The 27,876-nt window shown below is 37.2% G+C and overlaps 1 protein-coding gene across 3 annotated transcripts in view; it reads left to right on the forward strand.

Moving 5' to 3' along the window:
* Positions 1-11,521: 11,521 nt before the first annotated feature.
* Positions 11,522-27,876, forward strand: part of ULK4 (unc-51 like kinase 4) — a 223,214-nt gene continuing 206,859 nt past the window's right edge. For all 3 annotated transcript variants that reach the window (XR_008448427.1, XR_008448428.1, XM_009571781.2), the window contains exons 1-12: positions 11,522-11,674; positions 13,672-13,771; positions 15,415-15,554; positions 16,914-17,076; positions 19,667-19,768; positions 20,568-20,651; positions 21,505-21,580; positions 22,205-22,300; positions 24,029-24,150; positions 24,281-24,350; positions 26,871-26,970; positions 27,465-27,569. Coding sequence is in view for 1 of the 3 variants with exons in the window: in XM_009571781.2 (XP_009570076.2) it covers positions 11,537-11,674; positions 13,672-13,771; positions 15,415-15,554; positions 16,914-17,076; positions 19,667-19,768; positions 20,568-20,651; positions 21,505-21,580; positions 22,205-22,300; positions 24,029-24,150; positions 24,281-24,350; positions 26,871-26,970; positions 27,465-27,569 (1,296 nt within the window). In the remaining 2 variants the exon portion in view is untranslated. The remainder of the gene's footprint in view (positions 11,675-13,671; positions 13,772-15,414; positions 15,555-16,913; positions 17,077-19,666; positions 19,769-20,567; positions 20,652-21,504; positions 21,581-22,204; positions 22,301-24,028; positions 24,151-24,280; positions 24,351-26,870; positions 26,971-27,464; positions 27,570-27,876) is intronic.

Genomic DNA, 27,876 nt, shown 5'->3' on the forward strand with positions numbered 1-27,876 from the left:
GCTTTGTTTCCAACAGCTAGCATCAGCCAGCACCAATGCCTTCTCCTTCTTCAACTGCTTCTCTACTGGAAATGTCTTTCCAATAAAGGGGCTGCATCTTTCAAGAGCAATACCAGCTTATGGCATTGGTCTGAAGTGACTGTAGCCTAAGGAGAGCAGACACATGTCATTTGAAAAAGAGAATAAGTAAAATAAGAAGCTAAATCAAAAAAAAGTGAAACTTTATGGACAAGCTAAAGCATAAACAGAAGGAGAGAAACAGAAACAAAGTAAAAAGGTCTTGAGGGGAAAACTCATTAAAATTGTCCTACATAGAGGATCATATATAATAATTATGGCAAAAGAAAACATTGTTCCAGAGCTTACAGTCTGAAAAAAAAATGAAGAAAACAAACAGTGACTCAGAGGATGGGGTTTGCCCATATTTTATATTAATGAAATACAAATTGGAATAAATAGTTTGTAAAGCTCAGATTAGCATTAGAAATGAAGACAAGTACACAAAGAAAGAGGAAATTAAATGCATGATAGTGGGATAATGATAAATGTGCCAGGCATGCATTTTGCAAGGAAAGGGAGAAAAAAAAAAAAAGATGCAGTCAGGTAAAGCCAAATGAAAATTACACCGTGGAATGATGATAATACCTTCAAGACATTGTGAATTCTAATCATGATGCAAAGGATATCCTCAGTACATGGGATGAATCTTCAGAAAATGCAACATAAAAGCTATTGCTTTCTGACGAAACAGTGAATCTGGATACTCAATAACAAAGCATTTGACTCTTGCATGAGTCAGAAATGCTGTATGTATTTGGAGAAAACGGGTTGTCCTCCCAATTTGTTTTACCTACAACAAATGAAAGTAATTCAACCTGTACAGCATCTGCTTTACACACTATAGCATTAGAATAAGTTATAATTTGAACACTGAAATATACAAAAAAAGAAAGCATCACTAATAACTTTACCTAATCTCAAAATTACATAAGCAGTATGACAGTCATTGAATAAACAAGGATTTGACAAGGCCTATTCAGCCTTCCTGGATGACCGAGGCAGTCATCTCTTCGTATTTTGGAAGCCAGTAGGCAGGCTCAGGTGTTGAAAATGCAGTTAGTAGTGAACCTGGCAGCAGCAGAATACCAGGACTGCCAGCCATCCTCACAAACCACCGTCAGAGCTGATGATACTCAGGAATATGTTATGAGGAATGTCAGGTAGAAACTGTGGTGGTCCATAACAATCAACCCCATCTCATTAGCAGATAAATCTCAATACAAACAAACAAACAAACAAGAGGAAGTAGTTTTTTACTTCAGTGTCACATACAGAGCAGTTGCTCACTTCCCAAGGAAGCCAAATGATTTTGGGAAGGTAAAAGTAGCTTGTAATTTGCCAACTTTTAAAGGTACTAACACAGTATTAAAATTTGCAGAGTATCTTACCACATCTCTTGCAAACCTTAGACATATGCAAAACATTGAGACCATAATGGAGGAAGAGGCAACAGAAGCATGCTATATGTGTAATACAGGTAATCTTACAAGTTGATCCAGCAAGGTGAGGTTTGGAGCCCTGTTCTTATAAAAGAAACAACTAGTATTTTTTTGCCTCACTGGTGAAGCAAACACATCAGCTAGGACCATTTTGCAATACTGTTTCCAGAGTGAAAAGTTCAACTCTATGGTTGAGAAAACAAATTTACAAACAGAGAAAAAACAAAAGCTGCCAAAAGAATTTGAAAAATCATTGCTACTCCCAAATCTCAGCAGCGTACGATTCTGAAACTGTAACATTTGAATTTATTTAATGATTTTGAGAAGGCTCAGTGAATACAGCAGCCTTGTACTAGAAAAACAAGATGACTAAATCATGAGAACCATAATGTTACCACAGAAATAAAGAAAAATACACAGAGTTTCACTCAAACAATGAAAGGATATGCTAGTTTCAAGAGGATGTTGGAAAAGAATCTGAGAATCAAAAGCACAAGATAAAGATGTGCTTATGTTCACTTCCATTGTTCTGCTAAAATGGTCAAAGATTAGAAAAGTGGCCCCATGTACCTCCCAGGAATGACAGAACTGTGAAGGCAACTACAGCATAAAAATATTATATATGAGCAACTGAGTCATCATACCCAGGACACTGAGAATAGAAACTCTCCTGAGAATAGGGTCAGTCTGGAAGGGAAAGAAACACCATGTACTAACAACATGGGGTACAGCATGAGTAATCGTGATAGCTTGGAGAAAACCTGCTATGTACATTTGGCAAAATAAAACAGAAGTATTTAACATTTTCAACAAGCATTAAAGCAAATTAAAGAACAGAGCTTCTCACTGAAAGAAAACAATACATGGAAACATACCTAAGTGTTATAGGCTATTAGTCAGACTTTTGGGAATCGGGCAATTGGAGGCCTCTGTAGTACCCATCCCATTGAGGGTAGAGCCGCAAAGTGTTCAGGCATTCTGAACTATGTGGTTTCGATCACAAGATCTCAGTTTATCTTAAATCAGAATATATATTTATTTGAGAACAAGAATTTGATTACATCCCATATCATAGCCATGCAAAAAACAAAGCTGAGTTTGCTGTACAGGTTCCAAAGTGTACTCAAATGATGCAAACAGCAGAGAGAATATTTTGCATTCTGTTCTTGAATGTTGAAAATATTCCCACAGAAGAGTTTACTGCAGTTAAGCACAATGCTTGAAGTCATGTTTCAGTGGCAGATTAAAGGAGTAACAGACTAAAACAGTTATGAAAAAGGACAAAGGTAAAAGTCTCATAGTTACAGCCCTGATTTGCATTTGTATTTAGACTGTTTCTTCAAGAGGACTCTTGTATTGGAAGCAAGTGACATGGATAAAAAGAGAAATCCTGATCCTTATACCAAATTAAAGGGGGAAAATCCCCACTGGAATATAATGAAATTGCGCATCCAGATGGCAAGAAAAATACAGACATGAAATGAAGTGTGTATCAACAATAAAAAAATGCCATATTTCCTAACTAAGAAGTGCTGTTTAAAAAAAGGGGTATAAGTTATCGTGTCCCCTGTGTCTGCCTTTAATTCCACTGAAAATTTTTCATCATGAAGACATTCAATTTGAAAAGCTATGAATCTCTGGCTTGTTTGTTATTAAAGCATTCTTTGGTGTTTCTCTTTCTGTACTTTGTAATGCTATCACCACTATTATAGGAAGATTTCAACAGACTTTGTTAGAGTTCATAGCGTATCACACCCTCATCATATTATAACATAATACTATCACAATATAATAATATAATAACATATAATATCCATTTAAGCAAAAAGATAGTTACCCTTTTTGTATAAAACCAATCCCTAACTTGACTAATTTAACAGAAAGCTGTAGATAGGACAAAACACTAGAAATTTGGAAGCAAAGACAGTAAATTGATAGTTATTGTGGCTTAGTTTTGCCCTCTTGGACAAGGACAAAGAAATTAAGTCATTTTTCTAAGATCTGCTATTGAACCGCTGCCAGGACCTGTTCAGTAATTGAGCTAATATTCCATTCTTCCTTCTTTACATCAGTCACTCTCATCAGACACAAATATAAAATACACACTTTCTAAAAGATCACTCTTCAAAGCATACTTTTCGTGTATTTACTAAAAGAAACTAGGTGACATCTACTTACGCATTTTGTTTATTTATATCAAATCAACTACACATTTACATTAAAAAAGAAATGGAAAATTTGTTGCTTGTGCAGTTTCAAAGCTGTACCTCCATTGGTAATTATGGATCAACTCTGCAATTTCTGAAAACATATGCTGAAAATGGGACAGGGTCTGAAATTGTTAAGAAAAGAGCAATTTTGCCATGCACATGCACACGATATTTTTTAGTTCTTATGAGTCCAGTCAATTCTGTGTAGATATGCAGTAAACTGGCAAAAATTATACCTGTGTGCAGCACTGATTTTTTACCAGTTTTGTAGACTTTCTGCCAAACCACTCAACAGCTGAACTGTGACAAAATGTTTAGCAAACTGCATAACTAATGAAATTTGATTTCCTCCAGATCTGTGCTTTGTGGCTACAGCCTCTGCTGTCTGAGAAGTTATGAAACAAAACTGAAGTGCTTCTTGGAGCTGACACTTTTCTAAGATCCTTCTCCCAAATACGGTGGTTTGGAATCTTTTTTTTTTCCTTCTTTTTCTGTACTAGGAGAGTTTAAATTCATACCAAAAATTTTCCTACAGTGGGGGCAAAAAAATAGCTGTCCATCTGTTATCATACAGCCTAGAGAAACATTGAATCCTTCCTGTTAAGGGCTCGGTGTTGGGGCTAGTTTTGTTTAATATATTTATTAATGATCTGGAGAAGTAAGTTTGCAGATACACCAGGTTAGGCAGTAGTGTTGATCTGCTTGAGGGCAGGCAGGTTCTGCAGAGGGATGTGTACAGGCTGGATCGCTGTATGAGGTTTAACAAGGCCAAGTGTTGGGTCCTATACTTGGTTCACAATAATCCCATGCAACCCTCCAGGCTGGGGGAAGAGTGGCTGGAAACCTGCCTGGAGGAAAAAGACCTGGGGTGTTTGTTGACAGCCAGCTGAATGTGAGCCATCAGTGTGCCCAAGTGGCCAGGAAAGCCAGCAGCATCCTGGCTTGGATCAGAAATGGTGTGGCCAGCAGGACCAGAGAAGTGATTTTCCCCCTGTACTCAGCACTGGTGAGGATGCATCCTGAATACTGTGTTCAGTTTTGGGCCCCTCACAACAAGAAGGACATTGAGGTGCAGGAGTGCGTCCAGAGAAGGGCAACGAAGCTGGTGCAGAGGCTGAAGAACAAGTCTTACAAGGAGTGGCTGAAGGAACTGGGGTTGTTTAGCCTGGAGAAAAGGAGGCTGAGGGGAGACCTTATCACTGTCTACAACTACCTGAAAGGAGATTGTGGAGAGGTGGGTGTTGGTGTCCTTTCTCAAGAAACAAGTGATTGAGAGGAAATGGCCATAAGCTGTGCCAGGGGAGGTTCAGATTGGACATTAGGAAAAAATTCTTCAACAAAAGCGTTACCAGGCACTGGCACAGGCTGCCCAGGGAGGTGATTGAGTCACTATCCCTGGAGGTGTTTAAAAGACAGGTAGATGAAGTGCTCAGGCATATGATTTAGTATTGGATAGGTACGATTGGGCTTGATGATCTCAAAGGTCTTTTCCAATGTAGTGATTCTGTGATTCTGTGGGAATGGGTGTGGCCAGCAGAGGCAGGGAAGTGATTGTGTGTGTGTGTGTGTCTGTGTGTCCCGTACTTGGCGCTACTGATGCTGCATCTTGAATCCTGTGCTCAGTTCTGGGCCCCTCACTATGAGAAAGACATTGAGGCCCTGGAGCCAGAGAAGAGGCTGGCTCCAGAAGAGCCAGAGAAGGTCCTGGTCCAGAGAAGAGCAACGAAGCCGGTGAAGGGGCTGGAGAACAAGTCTTACAAGGAGTAGCTGAGGGAGCTGGGGTTGTTTAGCCTGAAAAAAGAGGAGGCTGAGGGGAGACCTTATGGCTGTCTACAACTGGATGAAAAGAAGTTGTGGAGAGGTGGGTGCTGGTCTCCTTTCCCAAGAAACAAGCGCTAGGAGAAAAAGGAATGGCCTCAAATCGTGCCAGGGGAAGTTCAGATTGGACATCAGGAAAAGTGCCTTCATCAGAAGGGTTACGGGTCCCCGGCCCCGGCTGCCCAGGGAGCTGGTTCAGTCGCCATCCCTGGCGCCGCCCCCTCCACACCCCGCCCCCGGCGCTCGCGGTTGCCTGGCAACCAGGCGGCTGCTCCCCTGACACCCCCTCCCTTCCATCGCGCGCCGCAACATCCGGGAACTCCTCCCCCTCGCTCTGACGTAGGCGCCCGCAGCCCAATGGCGGATCCCCTCCACTTCCGGCGTCTTCCGCGGTCTCCTGGATACGGGCGGAGGGTGGTGTGAGGCCTCGAGGCTTGCTCTGCACTTGCAGGAGTAAGGGAGGGGGGAAAAAGCCGCTTCCCGCCTTCCCTGAACCAGTTGTGGCGGCGCTCCCTCCCTCTGCCGGCGCTTCTGAGGCGCGCGGGGGCGAGCTTCCCGCCTGGGCGCTCCCAAAGCCCTGCTCCTCCTCCCGCCCGTTGAGGCCCGGGGGCTGCGCCGGTTTCGGTCGATGGCGGCGGCGATGGTTTAACCAGTGCCTCCCTGCCCTCCCCGCGCGTCACAGGTACGGCTGCCGCGACCTCCCCTTCCCCCGCCTTCCCGCCTTCCGGCCCGTGAGTGGCGTGCGAGCGCGTGCCCAGCGACACCAGAGAATCATAAAATCATAGAATAGTTCGGTTAGAAGGGACCCTAAAGGTCATCCAGTTCCAACCCCCCTGCCATGAGCAGGGACACCTCCCACTACACCAGGCTGCCCAAGGCTCCATCCAGCCTGGCCATGAACACCTCCAGGGATGGGGCATCCACAACTTTCCTGGGCAACCTATGCCAGTGCCTCACCACTCTCGTGGTGAAGAAATTCCTCCTTATGTGTAGTCTAAATCTGCCCCTCTCTGGTTTATACCCCTTGCCCCTAGTCCTGTCACTGCAAGCCTTTGCAGACAGTCCCACCCCAGCTTTCTTGTAGCCCCTTCAGGTACTGTAAGGTCACTGTAAGGTCTTCTCAGAGCCTTCTCTTCTCCAGCCTTCTCTCTCAGCCTGTCCTCCAGCCCTCTGATCATCCTTGTAGCCCTCTTCTGGACCCATTCCAACAATTCCATCTCTTTATGTTAAGGATTCTAGAACTGGACACAACACTACAGATGAGGACTTACAAGAGAGGAATAGAGGGGCAGAATCACCTCTCTTGACCTGCTGGCTACACTTTTTTTGATGCAGCCCAGGATACAGTTGGCCACCTGGGCTGTAAGCACCCATTGCTGGCTCGAGCTTCTCATCAGTCAGCAACCCCAGGTCCTTCTCTGCAGGGCTGCTCTCAATCACATCAGTACTGAACATGAGGTGTCCCCCATCAGTCTCCTACAAGCTGGACAGACCCAAGTGACTTCAGCTACCTCTCACACAGCTTCTGTTCTGATCCTTCATCAGCCCCACCATCTCCTTAGCCCTCAGCACATCTCACCCTTTAAAAGACTCACATCTCCAACATTCAAAGTTCACTTCTTTGCTATATGCATGTATTTTCAATTTCATGTAAGCTCAAGTGATGCACAATATCTCTGGCCATTCATACACACCAGAGCTCCAACAGGGTATTTCTCTGGGATATTTGTGGCAGCCTCTGCTGCAATGTTACCTTCCCTTTGGCAGAACATTGATGGAGCAAGTGACACAATCTTCACTTTCCAATTCTTCATAGTATCTAATCTAAATCTTCTCCTTTCCAATTTAAAGCTGTTTTGCCTCATCGTATCACTACATGCCCTTGTAAAAAGTCCCTCCCCAGCTTTCCTGCAGGCCCCCTTCAGGTACTGGAAGGCTGCTCTAAGGTCGTCTTGGAGCCTTCTCTTCTCCAGGCTGAACAACCTCGACTCTCTCAGCCTGTCCTCATAGTGCTCCATTCCTCTGATCATCTTCATAGCCCTCCTCTGGACTCGTTCCAACAGTTCCATATCTTCCTTATGTTGGAGATTCCAGAACTGGACACAGTACTCCAGGTGGAGTCTCAACGAGAGCAGATTAGAGGGGTGGAATCACCTCCCTTGACTTGCTGGCCAGGCTTCCTTTGATGCATCCCAGGATACAGTTGGCTTTCTGGGCTGTGAGCTGGCATATGTATACATTTTCCCAGAAGTCTTATGCATATTCTGTTACTTTCCAAGGACTGATTTTAATGTTACTATGAATTTCACAACAGTCAAATCTCTTGCTGATGTGGAGCTTTGGAGCCAGGTCTCTGCTTGACGTTGCATTTGAGATAAAGATGGCAAACAGAGGTGATTACAGCAGAAGAGAAATCTGTTCAGCACAGATCATACTTCACACAAGGTGTTATCATCTCCAAAGAATGAACAGTATCTGGAAAAGCAGTGTTTGAAAGAAAACATCCTAGCAGAGGGACATTCTGTCTTAACTTTCAAAAAATACAATTACTTAGATGAAACTTTACTTTAGCTAAACCAAAAATATTCCACTTTTTGTAATAGTACCGACTTCTTGTATGAAATCCCTCCTCTTCATTTTTGACCTTTGATTCTCATCTAAAGGTCCACGCTACCCTTCTGATGGGATAACAAGGCAGAATAGCACCAACATTTTTTATCTACATCTATGCTAGAAATATGATCCTTTTCAAAGCTATGCATTTAACACAACTTAATACTGAGATACTTCTTGTATCAATAGTGGTGCTTGAGCATGTGAGGCAGGGCTGCCTACCTCCAGATAACCAGATAATTCTGTACTTGTCATTGAGCCTGGTATACATTTGGATGCTTTGTTGCACGAGTGGTTTGTAGCATCATGAGGGACTGTTCACCAAGGCTTGTAGTGATAGCACTAGGGGCAATGGGTATAAACTGGAGAGGGCCAGATTTAGACTATAAATAAGGAGGAATATATATGAGAGTGGTGAGACACTGGCACAGGTTGCCCAGGGAAGTTGTGAGTGCCCTATCCCTGCAGGTGTTCAAGGCCAGGTTGGATGGGGCCTTGCACAGCCTGATCTAGTGGTACATGTCTCTGTCCATGACAGGGGGATTGGAACTGGATAATCTTTAAGGTCCCTTCCAACCCAAACTATTCTATAATTCTATGATTCTATGATCATTTGGTTGGAAAAGAGCTTTGAAATCATTGAGTCCAACTGTATCTGTCCACTACTAAACCATATCCCTGAATACCACGTCTACCTGACTTTTAAATACCTCTGGGGTCATCCTCTATGGACCTCTGCCTCCTCTTCCATCTTCCTTCCCTCCTCCCAGAAGGTGTAGGCAGCCAAGTAGTGCAGGCACAGCCAGGCCCTCTTCCAGCACCTCAGCCTGCTGATACTGTGGTGCCAGATCTGTGGGTGCCAGATCAGCCAGCAGACGGGCAGAGACTGCTTTCACAGCACGTTCTGCACACGCTTCTGGTGGTGGAACACCCACTGGAAGCTGGAAATAGCCACTGACCGCCACAGACTGGACCACCAGACCTGCCACAGGCAGGGAATGATGATGGGCATTGGGTGAAGGCTGTGCCTTGAGGCCACCTGCAGGCCCGTGAATGCTGGATAACAGCAGCTCGGGCTGGGCCTACTGTCACGCCGGTGTATGAGATCATTTGGCTGCATATTAGTCATATGAATCTCCCATCATCCAGTGTGTGTATGCTTCAGTCTTGTGATGAGATGCTCATGTCAGGTTTGAATTATTATTGGAAAAGAAGAAGTGCAAGAAAGGAGCTGTGGCCGTGTAAGTTTTGGGGGCTGGACTGTGGGCTGACCGTCTCTTTTACTGGATACATTTCTTTGGCCTTGCTGTTCTGGAATCATTCTGTAAAGATTATGGGTCTTTCTTTGGTCTTTTTTTTTTCATTTTTTAAGGCTGTCCAGAAAAAAACCCTCATAGATTGGTGCAATGATCTGCTCGAATCATAAAAGAGAGGTAGGGTACTGGAAACCCCTATCTGTTCTGATGCTGTATCTTTGTGCCTTTGGGATGTTTGGCAAACTGATCTTTGTGTAATTACCTTGTTCTCTTTGATAACCATAGGGCGAAAAGGGTATTCTCATGTTATACTGGCTGTACTTACCTGAATACTTAGTGTACAATGAAATCAAACTGATTTACAATATTAATCCCAAGGCTTTTTAACTGTAACTGTGAGATTCTTCCTTTTATTTTGGAAGAAAACTTATGTCTTGGATAATTATCTTTGGTAAAGGAAATCCTGGAATTATGAGGTTCCTATGTATGTTGTAAATTTTGGACCATCTAAGTTGTATGTGACACCTGGCTGATGTACTGGCAAGAGCCAGTATTTCAGTGGCAGACGCTTTGTTGTGTCGTTTGGTGGTACTCAATACTTTCTTGTAATTTCACCTGAAGTCCTGTCTGAAAACTTTGGAATTCTCTACTCTTCATTTTGGTCTCTGATTTGTCCCTCTGGAAGTTTTGTGTCTCATGAAAGTGGTAAAGTGAAACTTTTTTGAAGTGTGTGGTTTGTGATTTAGGTATTTGGCAGCTGTTCTGCTTAAGTAGCCCCTCCTCTCCATCCTTGATGTTCATTCCAGTTGCTGTGCTGCCCTCCCTAATATGCTGCTTCTCTGTGGTTTTAGGGTAACTATGTTCAGAACTGGTCTTGTTGAACTAAAAAACAACAGTTGTATAAACAAAATGGAAGAAGTTGTGTAGAAATGAGAGAAAGCAACTCCAAATGGCTCGGGATTAATTAAATTGGTAGTTGGAAGAACTGGGCATCAGATGTGAAGTTAGCGTGGATCCAGGAGAACTTATTACAAGGTGGTCATTGGGGACTAGTTAGCAATAAATCCTATTTTTTGAATAGTGTGGTATTGGGATTCTTTATGTCTGTGCTCTTAACCCAGTGAATAGCCAAGGAGCAGGATGGAAAGCTGACGCTGAACCCTTATAAGTATTACAGTCGCTTCAATATTTTGCTGTCAGTTCTCCCATTGCTCCAAGTATTCTCTGGGAAAGTAATTGTAGAACAAAAGAATTAATCCAACTTCTATGAAAAGCATCCAGCTATTTAAAATGCCACTTTCTGGATTTGCAATAAATGACAGTTGTTTCATTTGTTTCAGGATGTAAATTAAAGCATATACTATTCTTCAGGCAAAAACAATAGTTATAAATTAGAATCCTGTGGAACTCCTTGATTCCCACAATATAACATCGACCAACAAATTTACACAGCTTCTATGTGCAAGGTGTTGTTTCTGTCTATGAAAAATCCTTGATGCTGAGTCCTTTAACTGGTAAAGCTCTGTTTAGCTTAGCACTGGTAGGAACACCAAGTCCTATTGTGACTGGTAGTCACAAAGTCCTGTTGTTTTTTCAGTTATGTTGATTAAATCAGTTATGTGGCAGGTTTATATTACATTGTGAAAGCAAACAACATTGCAAACAACACAAAAAAAACATTGCAGAGGCATGTTTTCCTGGAGTGCTCTTGGGCAGAAATGGCAATCTTATTTGGAAAAGCTTTTGATATAGACTGTTCTCATTTGGACAGCAGATTTTTCGTGGAACATATACTTCTAAGTTTGGTGGTATGATTTTCATTTATACAGATGAAATATTTAGAATTTGTAGCTACTGCCTCATCTGTAACTTCAGGAACGTGTTAAGCTTTGGAAGGGGAAAATGCTATCTTCTGTTCAAAATTTTGATCTCATTTCTTGAGAGGAGGCCTTCTGTAAAATATTTTTTGTTTGATCTTACTGGAATGATAGAATCCCTATAGAATTGTGAGGGTAAATCCCATGATCCAATGACTATTACATTTGAATGCTTTACTTCCTCCCTCTTTCTTTAAAATTTGTATTTGTTTATGAGACTAATGCCATGTTTCCAATCTGTTGCATGTAAAACATCCATAGGTATGGAGAACTTCATTCTGTATGAGGAGATCGGAAGAGGAAATAAGACAGTTATTTATAAAGGAAGAAGAAAAGGGACGATTAATTTTGTTGCCATTCTTTGCACTGAAAAATGCAAAAGGGCTGAAATAACGAACTGGGTAAGTAATGTTTTTTTCCTGCTAAGTCTGGGAAAGGTAGAGCTCACAAAATCCTTGTAGCACAGGTAATAAAAAAAGGACATGGTATTTTTCTTTTCTACATTGAGTTTGTCACCATTTAGATCAGCTTCTTCAGATTAAGAATTCTTATATTTTAAATAGTCTTACTTTGGTATATTTATTTCTTCATCTAATTTTATTGTTGTTTGAATTACATTCATAAACCAATGTTTACTGGTGTGCTGTTTCTATGATATGGCAGAGAACTTGTAAAAACAGTTAATTGTGTGTAGTGGTTTGCTTTATTTTGTTATCAGTTGTGCAAATCCATTAATAGCAATACCTTCTAGTAATTAAGAAATTTCTTACTTATCAAAAGTAATTTTTTCTTTTTTAAAGGAATAACATTTAAGGTAAATCAATTTTGGTTTGTAAAGACTTGACAAAGTTTGGTTATATAATACTGCTTGGGAAAGAAACCGTAACTTCAAATATTTTATTTTTACAGTAGATAAACTTTTTTTCTGTGGTGGATTTGCTTTGGCTGAATGCCAGGTGCCTGCTAAAGCCACTCTATCATTCCTCCTCCTCAGATGGACGGGGAAGAGAAAACATATTGAAAGTCTTGCGGGTTGAGATAAGGACAGGGAGAGATCACTCGGTAATTACTGTCATGGACGACACAGACTTGACTCAGGGAAATTTATTTAATGTAATTTATTACCAATCAAATCAGAATAGGGTGATGAAAGTAAAAAAATCTTAAAACACCTCCCCTCCACCCCTCTTTTCTAACTGGGCTCAACTTCAGTCCTGATTTCTCTACTGATTCCCACACAGCAGCTCGGGGAGATAGGCAATGAGGGTTGTGGACAGTTCATCATACTTTGTCTCTGCCGCTCCTTCTTCCTCATGGGGAGGACTTCTCATGCTCTTCCCCTGCTCCAGCATAGGGTCCTTCCCATGGGAGACAGTCCTCCACATACTTCTCCTTCCAAATAAGTCCTTCCCATGGGCAGCCATTATTCACAAACAGCTCCAGTGTGGGTCCCCCATGGGGTCACGAGTCCTGCCAGCCACTCTGCTCCAGCATGGGCTCCTCTCTCTCCACACTTCCACAGGTCTTGCCAGGAGGGTTGCAGGGTCACAACCTCCTTCAGGCATATCCTCCTGCTCTGGCGTGGACTACTTCATGGGCTGCAGGTGGATATCTGCTCCATGGTTAACCTCCATGGGCTGCAGGGGGACAGTCTGCCTCACCATGGTCTTCACCAGGGGAAATCTCTGCTCTGGTGCCTTGAGCACCTCCTCTCTCTCTTTCTTCACTGAGTTTGGTGTCTGCAGGACTGTTTCTCTTGCACATTCTTAATGCTCTCTCCTGGCTGCTGTTCCACCATAGTTTTTCATTCTCATTCTCAAATAAGTTATCCTAGAAGTGCTGCTGGTGGTGCTGATGGGCTTGGCCTTGGCTTCTGATAGAGAGATACAGAGGCTTCTCTAGAGATTAAGCCATATTGATGTGACAGAAATATAGATTTTCAGGGACCCTTGAATGATTGCCTTTGCTTGATAAGATTGATTGAAAAATTTCTTTTTACATCCTTCTACTGTATTCACCATACCGCCTCACACTTGTAATTTTTATTCTCGCTGAAAAAGAAAATAGGAATGCAAATTTGACTCCAAATTCTGATTTTGTTTGCTGTTGTTTTAGGGATACAGGAAGGTTGAATAGTGCTTACAATCTAGGGTTGAGGAATTTATTTTTTTTTTTCCCTATAGTTTTAAAAGCAGGTGAATTAGGTAGGATCTTTCCATAACATATAGGTGAAAGTGAAATATTTGAATTAGAGAATAATTTTACTGTACTGGAAAAGGTAAGGTAACAAGTAGTTGATCTAGAGTAAAGTCATGTTATCTCTTCCCCCTGCCATAAGTCTGTATGTATTGCCCTTTTTTCCCCCCTGCAGCTCAGTATGTTAAAAACTTTGTTCTAGGTTCGTCTGACTCATGAAATCAGACACAAGAATATAGTGACGTTTCATGAATGGTACGAAACAAGCAACCATCTCTGGCTTGTAGTGGAATTATGCACAGGTAAGATAAGCTCAAAAGATAATTTATAGAGTGAGTATTTGTAAGAGATTTCTCATAACAGTTTCTCTATAACAAATACTTAGATGTTTGAAAAAGCTTAAGAATTATCTGATTATTAACTTGACAATCCTGGTAATATAGATTTTTTTTCTTTTCTGCTTTTGGAAACATTTTTAGAAATAAATGTTAGTAGTATTCTCTGCTTCACTGTATATGTATGCTAAATATTAATTGATGTGACATAATATTGTTTTTAGTAGCTAAAGAGGTAGGGCTAATCAGGGGAACTTAAAACCAAATTGTGAATAGTTAGAGGGTAGCTAAGTAAAAATTACTCCAGGAAATTAATGAAATACAATCTGTAATCTTAGGGGAACATGTTTGGTGCAGGAGTAGTAAAGGACCAAATGAGGTAGAGGAAGGGGATTTTGAAGGAGATGGGAAAGTGGAGTTTCCTAAAGGAAACTGGGACAGGCAGGAGGAAAGAGACCGGGCAATGAGTTTGTGAGAAGCAAGATGAGGAGAAGTCCAAGCCTTATGAACACTTAGGACAGGAGTGGCTGAAATGGGAAAAGTCTGACATACCTGAGAATCAGTGGGATGTGAGGAAGTAGGTGATGGAAGAAGAAAAGAGATTTTTGAAAGGAGAGAGAAACAGTAACAATCAGTGGGGAAAAGCATAGAGAGTGAAGGCCAAGGGAGGACAGAAGTGATAGAGGGTATATGTGAAGATTAAAGGAAGGCTTTGTAGATGTAATATGGTCAGAAACAGAGATGGGGTTGCTTGGAACTTAGTGGAGGAGCGTGGTGATTTTGGAAGGACAAAGAATAGTCTCATTATAGGATGAGAAGTCCAGAGAGATATGAGTAGGACTTGCTGGGCTAAGAAGCTGGGATTTGTGTGTAAAACTTCGGAAGTTTAGTCTAAGTTTTGTTCTTTGTTGTTTTTTTTTTTTAAAAAAAAAATATCCTTTTTTTCTTAAAAAAAAGAGAGCGAGGATGGGATGAAATTAAGGGGCACGGCCACACGAGTCAGGAAAGGAGAGAGAGAGGATGGGATGAAATTAAGGGACAGGGCCACATAAGTCAAGAAAGGACTGTACAGTAATTTATCTGTGGATGTAGTTGACTTCAGGACCCCACAAAGTAACCCAGTTATACTATCTCTGTTTTCTTCAACTTCAGTGGAGAGTTACATGTCATCAGTTTTAGCATTTGTTCACAGAAGCTGAGAGTCTGCTCTTAGTTTTGTTTATTCATTTAACTCATGCAGCAGGAAACTGGTTAATGAATTCACATGAACGCACTGGGTACTATTATGTTGTAACATGACACAGTTTCTGGGCTTCTTTTCTACCTTGTGTTTCCTTTGTAAAATAAATCGATATTAAAGTAATTTTTAAGCCATGCACTCAATTGAATTATTGTCAAAATTAATTTTTTTTGTCAATCTTGGAAATAGATATTTTTTTTCTGTACATTGTGGAATGTCTAACTATTAGATAATCTAAAGGAATATCTTTGTTTACTGACAATGATTTTTGCTTGACAACTTTTGAAGAAGCTCATGTAATATCCTTGGGGATCATTTGTATGTCATCTTCTTTATATGCATTTGCTGACTATGTGTAAACATATTTTAGGTGGTTCTCTAGAATCTGTTATTGCTCAAGATAAACATCTACCTGAAGATGTAGTGAGAGAATTTGGTGTTGATTTGATTACTGGTTTATACCATATTCACAAGCTCGGAATTATCTTTTGTGATCTGACACCTGGGAAGGTAAGAAGGATTATTAATTATAGGGCACTCTGAGTGTTAGTTTGTACACCATCAGCGTTTAATTCATTATTTCTGTTTTATTGTTTGGAAGAGGCTTACCTCAGGTTGGAGGCCAGCTGAGCATTACAATGTATGTGAAGACAATGAAAGCCTAGTCCATAGCTTGAGTGTTTTATGATCTAATTGATTTCTTTCCCTGTTATGTATTTGGTACAATGTGATGGATTCTTTTTCATTTGGTGTACTGGTTTGAATTGTAGGAGGATTTTAGTTCTCTGTCTTTGGACATATAACTTCGTTATTATACCTATTCTACCATGCTGCAGAATATGTTGAAGTCATAGGAAATGCTAATGAGGGAGTAAAGTAAAATAAACTTTCTTTGTTAATAATCTTCTGTATTGTTTCCAAATGCTGTTTAAATTACCTTGCATAAAATACAAATCTTTATGTAGTTTCCAGTTTGTGTGTGTGTGTGTGTAATTTACGTATAGTTTTGTCAAAGTCCATGTTTGTTTTTAATTTAGGTAGTGACCAGAATAACTATAACCCAAAATTCTTGCTTAAGAGAAATTTGTTTTAGTTTTGACCTATAAATGATCAAGCTGACCTCTTGAATTTTCTGTGAGATCTCGAACAACCATACTCAGTTTCTGTCGTTTGTGGGTCCAAAAGCAGTAAAAAAAGTGTATGAACAAATCATAATAGAGATACATCTGCCTTTTTCCAAGGAAGGATATTAGTATGAAGTACTATTTTGAACTCAAAATGCAAAGCGCTAAAGTAATACATTTTTTTAAAAAATTTGTTTTTCTTCCCATCTGATTTAATGGGCTATTTCTCCAAACAGCATTTTTGGCATTATGAAGCTTTTAATTTAAAGAATAAGTAGTGACCACATATAGAAAACTCTCATGATCATTGGACAAAATGTTTGGAATTTGCCCCTAAATAAACTGCAAAAGATTAACTTTTTTTTCTCAAATGAAACAATGCTTCTTTTTACCATGCTTTTGTTCTCCTACACAGTTTTACTCTACTTTTACTTTCTTTTCTACAGTAACATTGTAGTTAATTTAGATTTAATAATGAGGAAGCAAAAGTTCAAATTAAACCTCTCAAGGCTTCTATTGTGAGATTCTGTAATTTTTTGGTTATAAGAAAAAAGACAATATTGGTGTTGACTTAAAAGGAAAAATTTTCAGTCTTTTCAGTTATAGTGATCATCTCTATATACTTAAATGGTTTGAGATAGCGATTTCTTTCTTTTAATAAATTAGTTTATATTTTGTATTGGAAATTTCAGCAGTCATCAGTTTTAGTATATGATACTCATGTGTTGGATTATATTTATTCTAGATTCTTTTGGAAGGCACTGGGACTTGGAAATTCAGTAATTTCTGCTTGGCTAAAGTGGAAGGTGAAAACTTGGAAGAATTCTTTGCTTTACTTGGATCTGAAGAAGGTGAAAGAGATGTCAGTGAAAGCACTACCCCAAAATACCCAAAAAACAGATTTCGAGGTAAAATATTTTTACAAGCCAAAATTCACTTATACCAAAGGCATGGAATGAAAGTTGGAAAAAGCCTTTGTTTGAGGAAATTTGGAGAAAAAAACTTGAAATAAAATAGTTGTTCTTTGTTCTGTTAGGCCTGGCCAAATTTCTGGAGAAACTGAATAATTAATTCTGTTCTGTTCTAATTTGTAAAGTTTGACGTGTTTGCCCATGTCTTTGCAATGGACACCCTGACCTGTACGTTTTCTGTAAGCAAGTTTTACATATTCTGCATATGGGGAATTTTTAAAGTAAGCTCAAACCCAAAATTTTGCTCTTAAGGACGATTGTTCAGAGAGATCATAACATACAGAGACAACAAGACCTGCAACTGAGTGGAAAGAAAAGAAACTGTATTTATGAGTATATGGTAATAATTCTAAATTTCACAAAGCCAGTGTAACTAAGAGCTGGAAAAAATATACTTCTGTCTATTATGAAATGTATGACATGTTAACAATTCCTGACTTTTCCTGCTTTTTGTAAATAGGCTTCAGGTTATTTTTGAACTGAAGTTTGTGTGTAGGTGATTACAGACTGTAGTATACCCGTACAACAAACTTTCAATGTAACTGAAAATGGATTATTTTGTGTTTCTTTTTACAACTTGGCATCAAATCCCTATACTACAGTTAAATGTACAAACTGTCTGTCTATCCTGAGCACATTTTCATTATTTTATAAAATGTTTTTAATTCTTTCTTTATTAAAAACCCAAAGCCCAAACAAACAAAAAAACACCAGTCCACCCAAACTGAGTATACGAATGAGATCTGAAATGTCTCAAGGGACCTAATTTATTAAAAATATTAATTCTTTGTTCGGATTTGCTGAGGAGGCTTAATTATTAATTGCTGTTTAATGAAAATCATGGTAGCAAGAAAAGCCCTGTAAAATACCTTTGGTCTTTGATGCATTTCATAGATCATCAGCTAAGTACAAGTATTAGAATCAGAAAAATGAGACGATTGTTAAAACTTAGGATATTCATATTTCAAACTCAAACTAAAAAAAAACCCTAAAGGAAGTAGCAAAAAGAATCACTTATTTACAACCTTTTCTGCTCGAGTTATATAGCAGTAAGTGGAGAATGATGAAATAACTAATATTGGAAGTATGATAAAGGAAGAAACTGAATTAAAATTAATCTCCTTTTGTCTCAGAAAAAATTGAGCATTGAAACCGTTTATGGATTTTTAAAAAGTCTGAACTGCATGGTCTAGGACTAAATTCTGTTAACTTCATGTTTAAATGTGTACACAAATGTCAGTAAGTACTACACAGAACTACTGTCCTTTCAGTGGAGACTGCACTGCTGTACTTTAGTTGTCCTTTTAGATGCAAATAGTTCAAGTGATTTCTAGTTTGAGGCTGGACTGTTTCAGTACATTTTACTGAAGAATGATAATTTCTTTTTAAACTATGAAAAAGTTACTGTGCTTTTTGTTTCAACAGACATCCATATGAATGCAGTAGGCTGCAAATACTGTTATTTTTTCATTGAATAAGAAAAATTCAGAAACTTGTTTTTAACCTTCTGAATCTTCTATTAGTCATCATCTCAGAGCATCTCACAGACCTCTGTTTCCGAGGGAATGATATGTCATAACAATTACTGTTATCAGGAACAACTGAGTTCTTGGCAATATTTTATGGGAACAGAGAGAGTTTTCTTAATACTTTGGTGTTTCTGGCTGAAAGTCCATACTGGAAATACTAAGACCAAGACCAGTTCTTTATTCAGGAAGAAATACAAATCTAATCTGTTTCCTGTTGCCTTTCAGAACAGCTGTTTTGATGTGTGTGATTAATGACCTCTTGTCACTTTTTGTCATAAAAGAATTCAAAATAAGCTTTTTAAAGGACTATGGAATTGACATTTTTTGCTGAGTTTATGTAACCTTTTTAGAGATTTTTGAGAACCAAGTTAGTGTTTAGGAGGGAACTGCTGTAGAAATTGGAACTGTATATTTCTTTTTCTATATCAATACAAAAGGAGTTTGTGAATAAGCTGCAATAATTTGATATGTGATGTTTTCATAGTGTTTTAATGTGAAAATAGCTATAACTGATTTAGATCAGTGATCTAGCTGGCTACCTACCATGTTTTTGTAACAGAGTTTTCTAATTTCATGAAGGTTTATGTCTTGAGATAGCTTTAAAACCAAACCAAAGCAAACTAACAACAAACACCAAACCTGATGTAATATAGTTATTTCTGTTACTTGCATACAAATTATACTGGTTTACCATTCTGAGCAATTTGTTTGGCTCTGGAAGCTGTCAAAGTATATCAGAACATATTTTGCATGAATAACTGTGTTAGAAAAGTGTAGCACAAACCAGCTTGGTTAATAGAAATGAAATGAACAACAAAAGAGCGTATATAATCCTACATAATTGAATAAAAATATAGGAGAGAATTTCCTTTGAGTACTTATATTTGGTATCTCAGTTTTCTTATACTAAATGAAGTGTAGAGACAAAGTCTGAAGTGTTGAACAGAGTAAACGCGGAATGAATAATCAAAGTGTCTTATACATGGTCTATTTTGTAGGCCCTCCGTTATACAGAGCTCCAGAAGTAATAAAAGGAGAAGACTTCTCCAAAGCCAGTGATCTGTGGTCCTTGGGATGTCTACTTTATGAAATGTTCTCAGGTTGTAAGTTTGTATATCTGTTTAACATCTGTGACAATGGAAAAATAGGTTGTGATTCCAGCATAAATTCTTGTTAACTTTCTGGTGAAGTTAAGGCACAGAAAAGCTTAAGGCAGGTTTTAAACATTTCTTGAAGAATATACTAACTTTCCTTAAAAAGAGAAAGAGAGTTCGTCAAATAATCAAATGAAGTAATGCTATTAAGTTGTCCTTTTGACAATGATCTAAGTAACCTGTACTCCTTAAAAACTATGATTTAAAATTATAGCAGTCCTCTAATTCTAAGTGTAATGATTTTAGCCTGAGTATAAACTCCAAGGTGCCTTAGTTTGACCTTTGAAAGAGAAAACTATTTCACTAGTATAAAACTAGAGTCATTGAGTTTCCTGTGCATAAAAATAACATTAGCATGGGCTGCAGCTGGAGAGAAAATTTCATCTCAAAAGACAATTATATTGCAACCTTCTGAATTTGCTGATCTGTTGGATCAACATAGTTACATAGATATTGAAATGTCTGCCTAGACCTTCTGTTGTTGTTTCATTGCTAACTCATACAGGGCTATCATGGTGACCTTCATCAAGCCATCGTTAGTGCCTGATCTATCCACTTTTGCTGTTCGTGGTAGAAGACTTTAATCCAAGATTTTGTATTTAAACTGACAAGAGAATTTGACAAAGAACTTGGGCTGAGAGTGCTTAATGTTTCCATAGGTTAATGAGCTCATTGTTTACGATTGCACCTGACAGCTATTTTGAAATTTGCTTAATCTGTGAAATACATTTCTGCTTGTTTGTAGGAAGACCACCTTTCTTCTCAGACAGCTTTTCTGAATTAATTGAAAAGATTTTGTATGAAGATCCATTGCCACCCAGACCAGAGGGTAACATTCTGTTGCTGTTTAATGAATCAAATCAGAGTAATACTTAAAAAGTTAAAGTTTTCTTTTGCAGAATTTATTGTGAGCTAACCAATACAATTGGTTAGCTGTCCAAAGCCTTCCTCTGATAAGAACTTTTCCCATGTTAATGAATGCTTATTTACCTTTTGACAGATGAGCATATCATTTAGTGTTAAAAATTAAAGGTAGACCTATAGTACCTTCTGGGATGGAATTGTTGTTCTCAGTCTTTCTGAGCATCAGTGGTATTCATAGAGACACTTAATATTAATGGCTCTTTTCAATCTATAGTAATACAGTGAAAATAGTGGCCTATAGAATTAAAACTGTTTTTATTTGTTTCAATTCTAAGAGAAATTTTGTTTTCAAAGTGGATAAAGTGTGTTTCATGGTTCTGAGCTCTCAGAAGTTGTCTTTCTCAGCTAAATAAGAATTTTGGAAACCTCTTCTCTATAATAGGGTGCAACGATGGTCTTGAAATTATGGTAGGGGGAAATATAATTTCAATTTAAGCAGATTTCAACTCCACTTTATTTCTTGCTAATAGCTATATGAAAATTGAAGGGTGCTTTTTAATGTAAACAATTTTAAATTGTTTGGAGATTGAGGAAACTGAGCATGAATGGGTTGGGTTGTTGTGTGGTTTTTTTTAGGATCCTTTCAGATCCATAGAGTGTCTATTTAGGATACTTCATACATTTAGATTTTTGCAGATTAAATTCCTATTAAATAAAACTTTTTTTTTTTTTAACATGAGCTGTAGATAGTTATTTAGTCTGCATTGTGTGATGGTTGTTTTTGCTAACCAGTACTTATGAAGTGCTTATGTTTACAGGTTCTGCTTTTCACAAACCTTCTGCTGAGTTCATTAGTTTGCTTGATGGCTTGCTTCAAAAAGATCCTCAGAAAAGGTAAACTGTCTAATCCATAATGTTTGCTTTTCACTGTCTTTTTTCTCCTCTGGAAAAAATAATAGCTGCCATACTGTAGGCATAGTAGTTTGTAGAGCACAAAGAATACAAAAATCATTTAATCCCTCATAAAAGAACAAGTTGTTCTTTTTCTTATATGAAGATATACAAAATAAATGTTTTGATTAAGTATATCTTTGTATTTTTGTAGGTGATGCTAAGTAGATAACTTTCTAACAGTAATGGTGGGTAGTTTTAAAATTGTATGGCTTTGCTTTTCCAGAGCAATCTATTTTATGAAGCTTTGATTTATAGCTGATATAGTTATATTTTGAAATAATATAAGATTATAATTTATTATAGAGTAGCTCAGATAATTTAGGTGTTGGGCTTGGCTATGCAGTTTCCTTCATTCTTAGTCTCAGACATCTGTGTTATATTATTCATTCTGATTTGGGGCAAAAAGTTTATCCCATAAGAAAACTTATTTGTTGATCAAATAAAAGCAAACAAAAGGATTAATTGCTCTGTAGTGTCACTGGGTTCAAAGCCTAGGTTGGTATCAATATCTGTGGAGCTGTACTTTGCCACTGCTTTTTCAGTTTGTTTGGTGTTTTTCAAAAGGCTGAATTGGACAGAGATACTGCAGCATCCATTCTGGAAAGGATCCCTTAGCCATTGTGGTGGTGATTCTGCAGACAGCCAGGGCACCAGCTCAAGGTACTGAACATTCAAGGAAGACTTCTTGTAAAGTAAATCTAAGCAAAAGAATATTTACATTTTTTTATTACGGTTTTTGGCAAATTTTTCTGCTGTTGAATTTTGCCTAGGCTTTTTGTGCTGTAAAGTAATTGATGAATGGAGTTTTACACCATTTAGGGAACAGTTTCGGATGCTTAGGAATTATTCTATTAGTGTTTTAAACTGTTCACTTTCAACAGACTTCTTCTACCTGGCTATAGAATGTGTTAAAACTTAGTTCTGAACTAACATCTCTTATTTTTATGTATTTGTTTATATAAGAACGGTGCGCATTAATTTGATTTTTTTTAAGCTTTAGAAGACTTCTATAAACATGGGTCAATTTTATCTCTACTGAGTTTTTTTAGGGTTTTTTTTTATGCATTAGGCTTAGAGCATCACAAAGCCTATCAGTACAGCATCTTAGATTTGTGATTCATCCTTGCAAATGCAGCTGACCCATATTCTTTGCTTATGACATAAAGCATTAATCTAATGGCTTTTTTTCTAAATTTATAATACTCTACTCTGCTGTATATGCAGGGAAACCCAAACCTTTTGCAAATATAAAATATCAAGCTTCTTCAAAACTTCTGTGACTTTGCTTTTTTTTTTTTTTTAATTAGGATGTTTAGTGTATTTTCTCCTAAACAGTTGAAAGATACTTTAGGTTCCAATCTAGGGAACTAATGGGAAAATGCTTTTCTTTTAGAATGATGAATTTTTTTCGTGTTCTGTCTTTTAAAATTCTCTCTTGGTTAGTACTTATTTCTGATACTAGTGCTGCAGTACTTTGGTTATTAACATTTGTTCTAGTTTGAGATGCAGCTCTTTATCTTTTAATTTTATTACTGCTTTCACCACCAAGGCAGATAAGAAATCAAGTTTTAAAATTTATAACACAAAGTAAGAATTTATTCAAAGTTTTATCAAGATTTGTGTCAGTCTCCACTACAGTGCTCATCTCTGAGAAATACTCAGAGAATCAGACAAATCTGAATGTCATATGAAATATTCAGTTACTTGGCTTTACTCTTGAGGGTTTTCTAGTGCCTCTGAAATATCTGCAGTAATTGACAAATATGACAAATGTAGGACATAGGCTTGACATGCAAAAGGTGTTCAGAACTTTTTCTTTTCCAGCTGTGAGGCCTATGTATTTGGTTTCTTCACAATGTAAGTTTGATTAATATTTGACCCAGTTCCATGTGAATAATACAGGGTTATATTAAAAAAAAAACCCAAACAACCAAAATCACTAAACTTGCAGTTAAGTGGCATAAATCATAACACAAAAAAAAAGGTAGTTTTAATTGATCTAAATCTAGGCTACAGGCTTCATTATTAGAAATATATTTGTTATTACTTTTTCCTGTGAAGACTGAATGATCTCTAAAGCTTTTAATATTTCTGTATAGCTCTGGTATTATGGGGTAATAGTTTAGCTTTTCTAGTTTCTATCATGCAACTTCTACTGAGGGAGCTAGAGAATTTATAATATTTTCCAAGTCGTTTGCTGTAAACTTATTTTTCATCACTCCTATTACTAATATAAAGTCTGTGTAGCACATATTACAGTACTATGCTAATATAGGGAATGACAGCTAAATTGTATGCTAATAATTGCAACAAATAATGCCTATGATACCGCTTTTTTTTTTTAATCTATGTAATTTAATCTATGTAATTAATATCTTTTTTAAACAGCATTGAAGATACAGTCTTGTCTGTGTCTTGGAGTGCCAAAGAGCCAGGGGATACTTGTAAAAATCTAGATAACCTGTCATCCTCAACAGCAAATAAGCTACCCAGAAATTCTTTTAAAATAGGTAATTTTATTTATTATGTTATTTTGAATTATTTTGTGTCATGTGGATTTTGTCAATTTTACCTATCTTATTTGCTATGTTTTACTTATTTCTAATGTCTGATTGCAAGTTTATGTTCTCTTTTCCATAGAAACTCAAACTGAATTGCGCCCCAAAAGTGTGGTTGATGGTGAATCAAATGAGTCAATATTTCTTCTCAGGTATGAAAACCTAAAGAACAACTAGAAAACTCTTGAAAACCTTTTATGCTTTTCTTTCTCTCCCCTGCCTCTTCAGATATGTTATTGTTCTGTTTGTAACATTTTGTTAGTGTGTCTTCTTTTGAATTTTCTGTCACCAGTTTAATATTAAGATACCTTTGAAGAACTGCTAAAGCAGTGTGTGCAGTTAAACCAGTGCTTTTATGGCTTTATTACACTCGCTTTTGGAAGTAGGCGTTCTGTTTCTTAGCTGTCTGTCTAAACAGAAGAATTTATTTAGAACTTTCTTTCCTATTTACTTTGTATAGCTAAGAATATGTTTTGAATACTCTTTAAGAATATGTTTTGAATATGCTTACTTTAAATACACAAGAATAAGCATTCAGCTTATGATCCACTAATAAATTCTGCCTGCAGCTTTTCATCACAGGCTATTGGTAACAATCCACTAAGTACTACATAGGTATTAAATAAAAAATAGTGATTGGTTTAACTGTGGCTTGTTTCAGTTGAGGCCTGATTCTGAAACTTTGCACTAGTTTTCAAGCCAAGAAGATAATCCAGTAAATAGATTTTATTCTTGTCTTCATCAAGCAGAAATATTCTAGTTTAAAATTAAATACTCTTTCAAGCTTCTTACGCAACCTGAAATAGGGCTGTTCCGCACAATAGCATGTCTACTTTTCCAGTTATTTCAGTTGGCTTTAATAAAAGTAATACTTCTCTTCTTGTTTACAACTTCTTCCATCACAGCTAAAACCATACTATTAATGATTTAAAATGGCATTTGCTGTTTGCTTTAGGAATATGCTGAGAAGAAAGGCTGCAATGGCATTACAAACGCTTGGTATAACATGTAATCCAAATTATGTCAGGAATGAGAATAGGGAAAAAAAGTATTTTTAAGAACAACATGTTTTATCATAAGTGCATTTATTTTAATATATTTTGATATGAAATTTGAAATGTAGTACGGTGGAGGTTTTTTAAATTTATTCTTTTCAGAAATTCTTTTTGCTTGGATGATTTAATTTCTGTGAGCAACGTGTTACCTGCTGAAGTTTTAAAACATTAAAGTGAAAGGAAGCTGCCAACCTGGCACTTGATGCCAGAATTTACTTAGTTGCTGAAGTGGTTGATGAGGTTGTGACAGCAGCTGGATCTTCTACGTGTGCAATGGGAATAGATCCTACTAATTTCAGCTATCTCAATTCAATGATAACTTGTCTTGTTTTAAACTGAGAAACCAGCTGGGAAAGTAGGAAAGATTTCCTGTCTGTCAAGCACTTATAAAAACAAGTTAGGTCTGGAAAAAAGTATATATAGCAAATCTACTTGTCTTGAAGCATGTGGGAACCTAGAGTAATTTGTTCAGCCTCCTACCTAGAAATCATACCTTTTTTTGGTTTAGGAAATAAGACTGCTTAAACTGCCAACCATATCCTGATGTATTTTGTATCATAGGAATTAGGACATTTTGTGTAGTTTTATTTAGTTGATAGAGAATATTTTGGCACCTCCTGAATGTGCCTTTTAAATTTGTTTCTGTTGAAAACAGATGGATGATGACTTTTTGACCAATTATTTAGTCAAAAATTTAATTTATTATACTGTATACTGTATACTGTATACTTATATTATTAGTTTAATTAATTTATATATAATTTATTATTATATGTAATATATAATATATTATTAGTTTAATTTATTAATTTGTTTGGTGTTTGCTTTTTTAATTTAGTTGCCTTTTCTAATAAATTGAACTGATTTGCAGCTAAATGTGTATTTTAAATTCTGCTAACCAAGAAAGCACATTAATTTGAAGTTGTTGATTAAATTAGTTTCCTGACCTGCCAATTTTAATAATTCTAAAGTTGATTTTAAACACTTCAAATTAATGTACACTACAAAAAAAGGTTCACTATCAGCTGTATGAAAACTGCAAATCTGCAGTGTTCTGTGCTCTCTTCTCTTAATTTTCTAATTAGCAAATGATCTTTTTAAAAGAAAAACTGAAAGGAAAAGCTAGTTTACATTCATACATGAGAATTGGAGAATTCTAAGTTCCCATTACCTAGCCAAGAGCTGTCACTCAGAAGAGAATAACATGAAATAAATTTCAATTTTTGGTCAAGTTAGTTCTCATCATATGTTTTTTGTTGTTAGGAGTCAAGGTAATAATGGTTTAGCATCTGATTTGGAGAACTGACTATGAGTGAGAAAATAATGAAATTAAGTTAATTTAAAAAAAAAAAAAAGCAACAAAAACCTGCAAACAAACAATAAAAATCCCAAAGAAAAACCCACGCACTCTTCCTCATTTCTAGCTGACAAACAAATCCTAATCTTGTCAGGACATATTTAAGACAGGAAGTTCATGTTTATTAGGTGGAGCAGGCATAAAATCATTTGTGTTTGTCAGCTATGAAAGTTTATTGTATGACATGCAAATTTAATAGTCTACAGTGAAATTAATCTATACTCTCTGTTTTTTTTCTCTTTTTTTCTTTGTTGTTTAAGTTCTCGTCCCACTCCTAGAACTAGCATTGCCGTAGAAGTTAGTGATGCTACGACTGCCTCAATCCAAAATTCTCCACAAAGAGATTCATACTTGAAAAAGGTGACTTAAAAAATAACATTAAGGGATGGTGGTGTCTTTATAATTAGAATTTTAGCCTGGAGTCTGTGACACAGTAAACTTTCTCCTCCATCCTTTCATAATTATAACAGGAAAGCAGTTCCTATGGTGTGAAAGTTATTTAAAAAACATTATTTGCAAAACTTCAGCTATAAGAGTTAAGCAAGATGCTTAATCTCCTTTTTCCCCCTCTGAATAAAAGGGGTAATGCTATCTTATTTCTTCTTAGTCTACTTTTTTTAAACTTATGTTGCAAGTTTTTTGAACCTGGTACTTTTTCTTCCAACATGTTTCTTTACCATAATTTTTAGTTTGTCCTATCTGCTACTATGTAAATAAAAAGTAATTTAGAATATGTATATGTATATGGAAAAACTGTATGGTTTAATATTGAAATGATATATTTTGAGAACAAGCATAAACTTTCGTTTTTCGTGCAAAACTTTTTTTGTAAGAAAACTTCGTTCTTGTTCTAGGCTAAAAATATGTACTCAAGTCAGCAGGATATGGAGTCAACATTGAAAGAGCTCATTTACACTGAATCTGATCTTATCATAACACCAGTCATTGACAATCCAAAGGTATTGCAACATAAAATATAAGATACAGGAACTTGTGGGTGAGGCTATTTTTGCAGATAAATCAGAATGAAACTCCTTTCCTGTATTTTATAATTCTCATTTTAAAGCAGGTCCACCCAGTCATCTGGCAAGCCTTCATGCAATTTTTTGGCAGTCTTTTATAGTCCTATTGTGTTGCTAATTTGGAGAACTGAGTTATTTTGGGATTGAATACTAGTAGTAAATAATGTCTTACAAGAAATAGTAACTACTAAATGCTGTGTTCGGTGCATTTTGTTGATTTTTTTTCTGATAGCTTGCTTTGATA

The sequence above is a fragment of the Cuculus canorus genome, chromosome 2 (genome assembly GCF_017976375.1).
Source record: "Cuculus canorus isolate bCucCan1 chromosome 2, bCucCan1.pri, whole genome shotgun sequence".
NCBI lineage: Eukaryota > Metazoa > Chordata > Aves > Cuculiformes > Cuculidae > Cuculus > Cuculus canorus.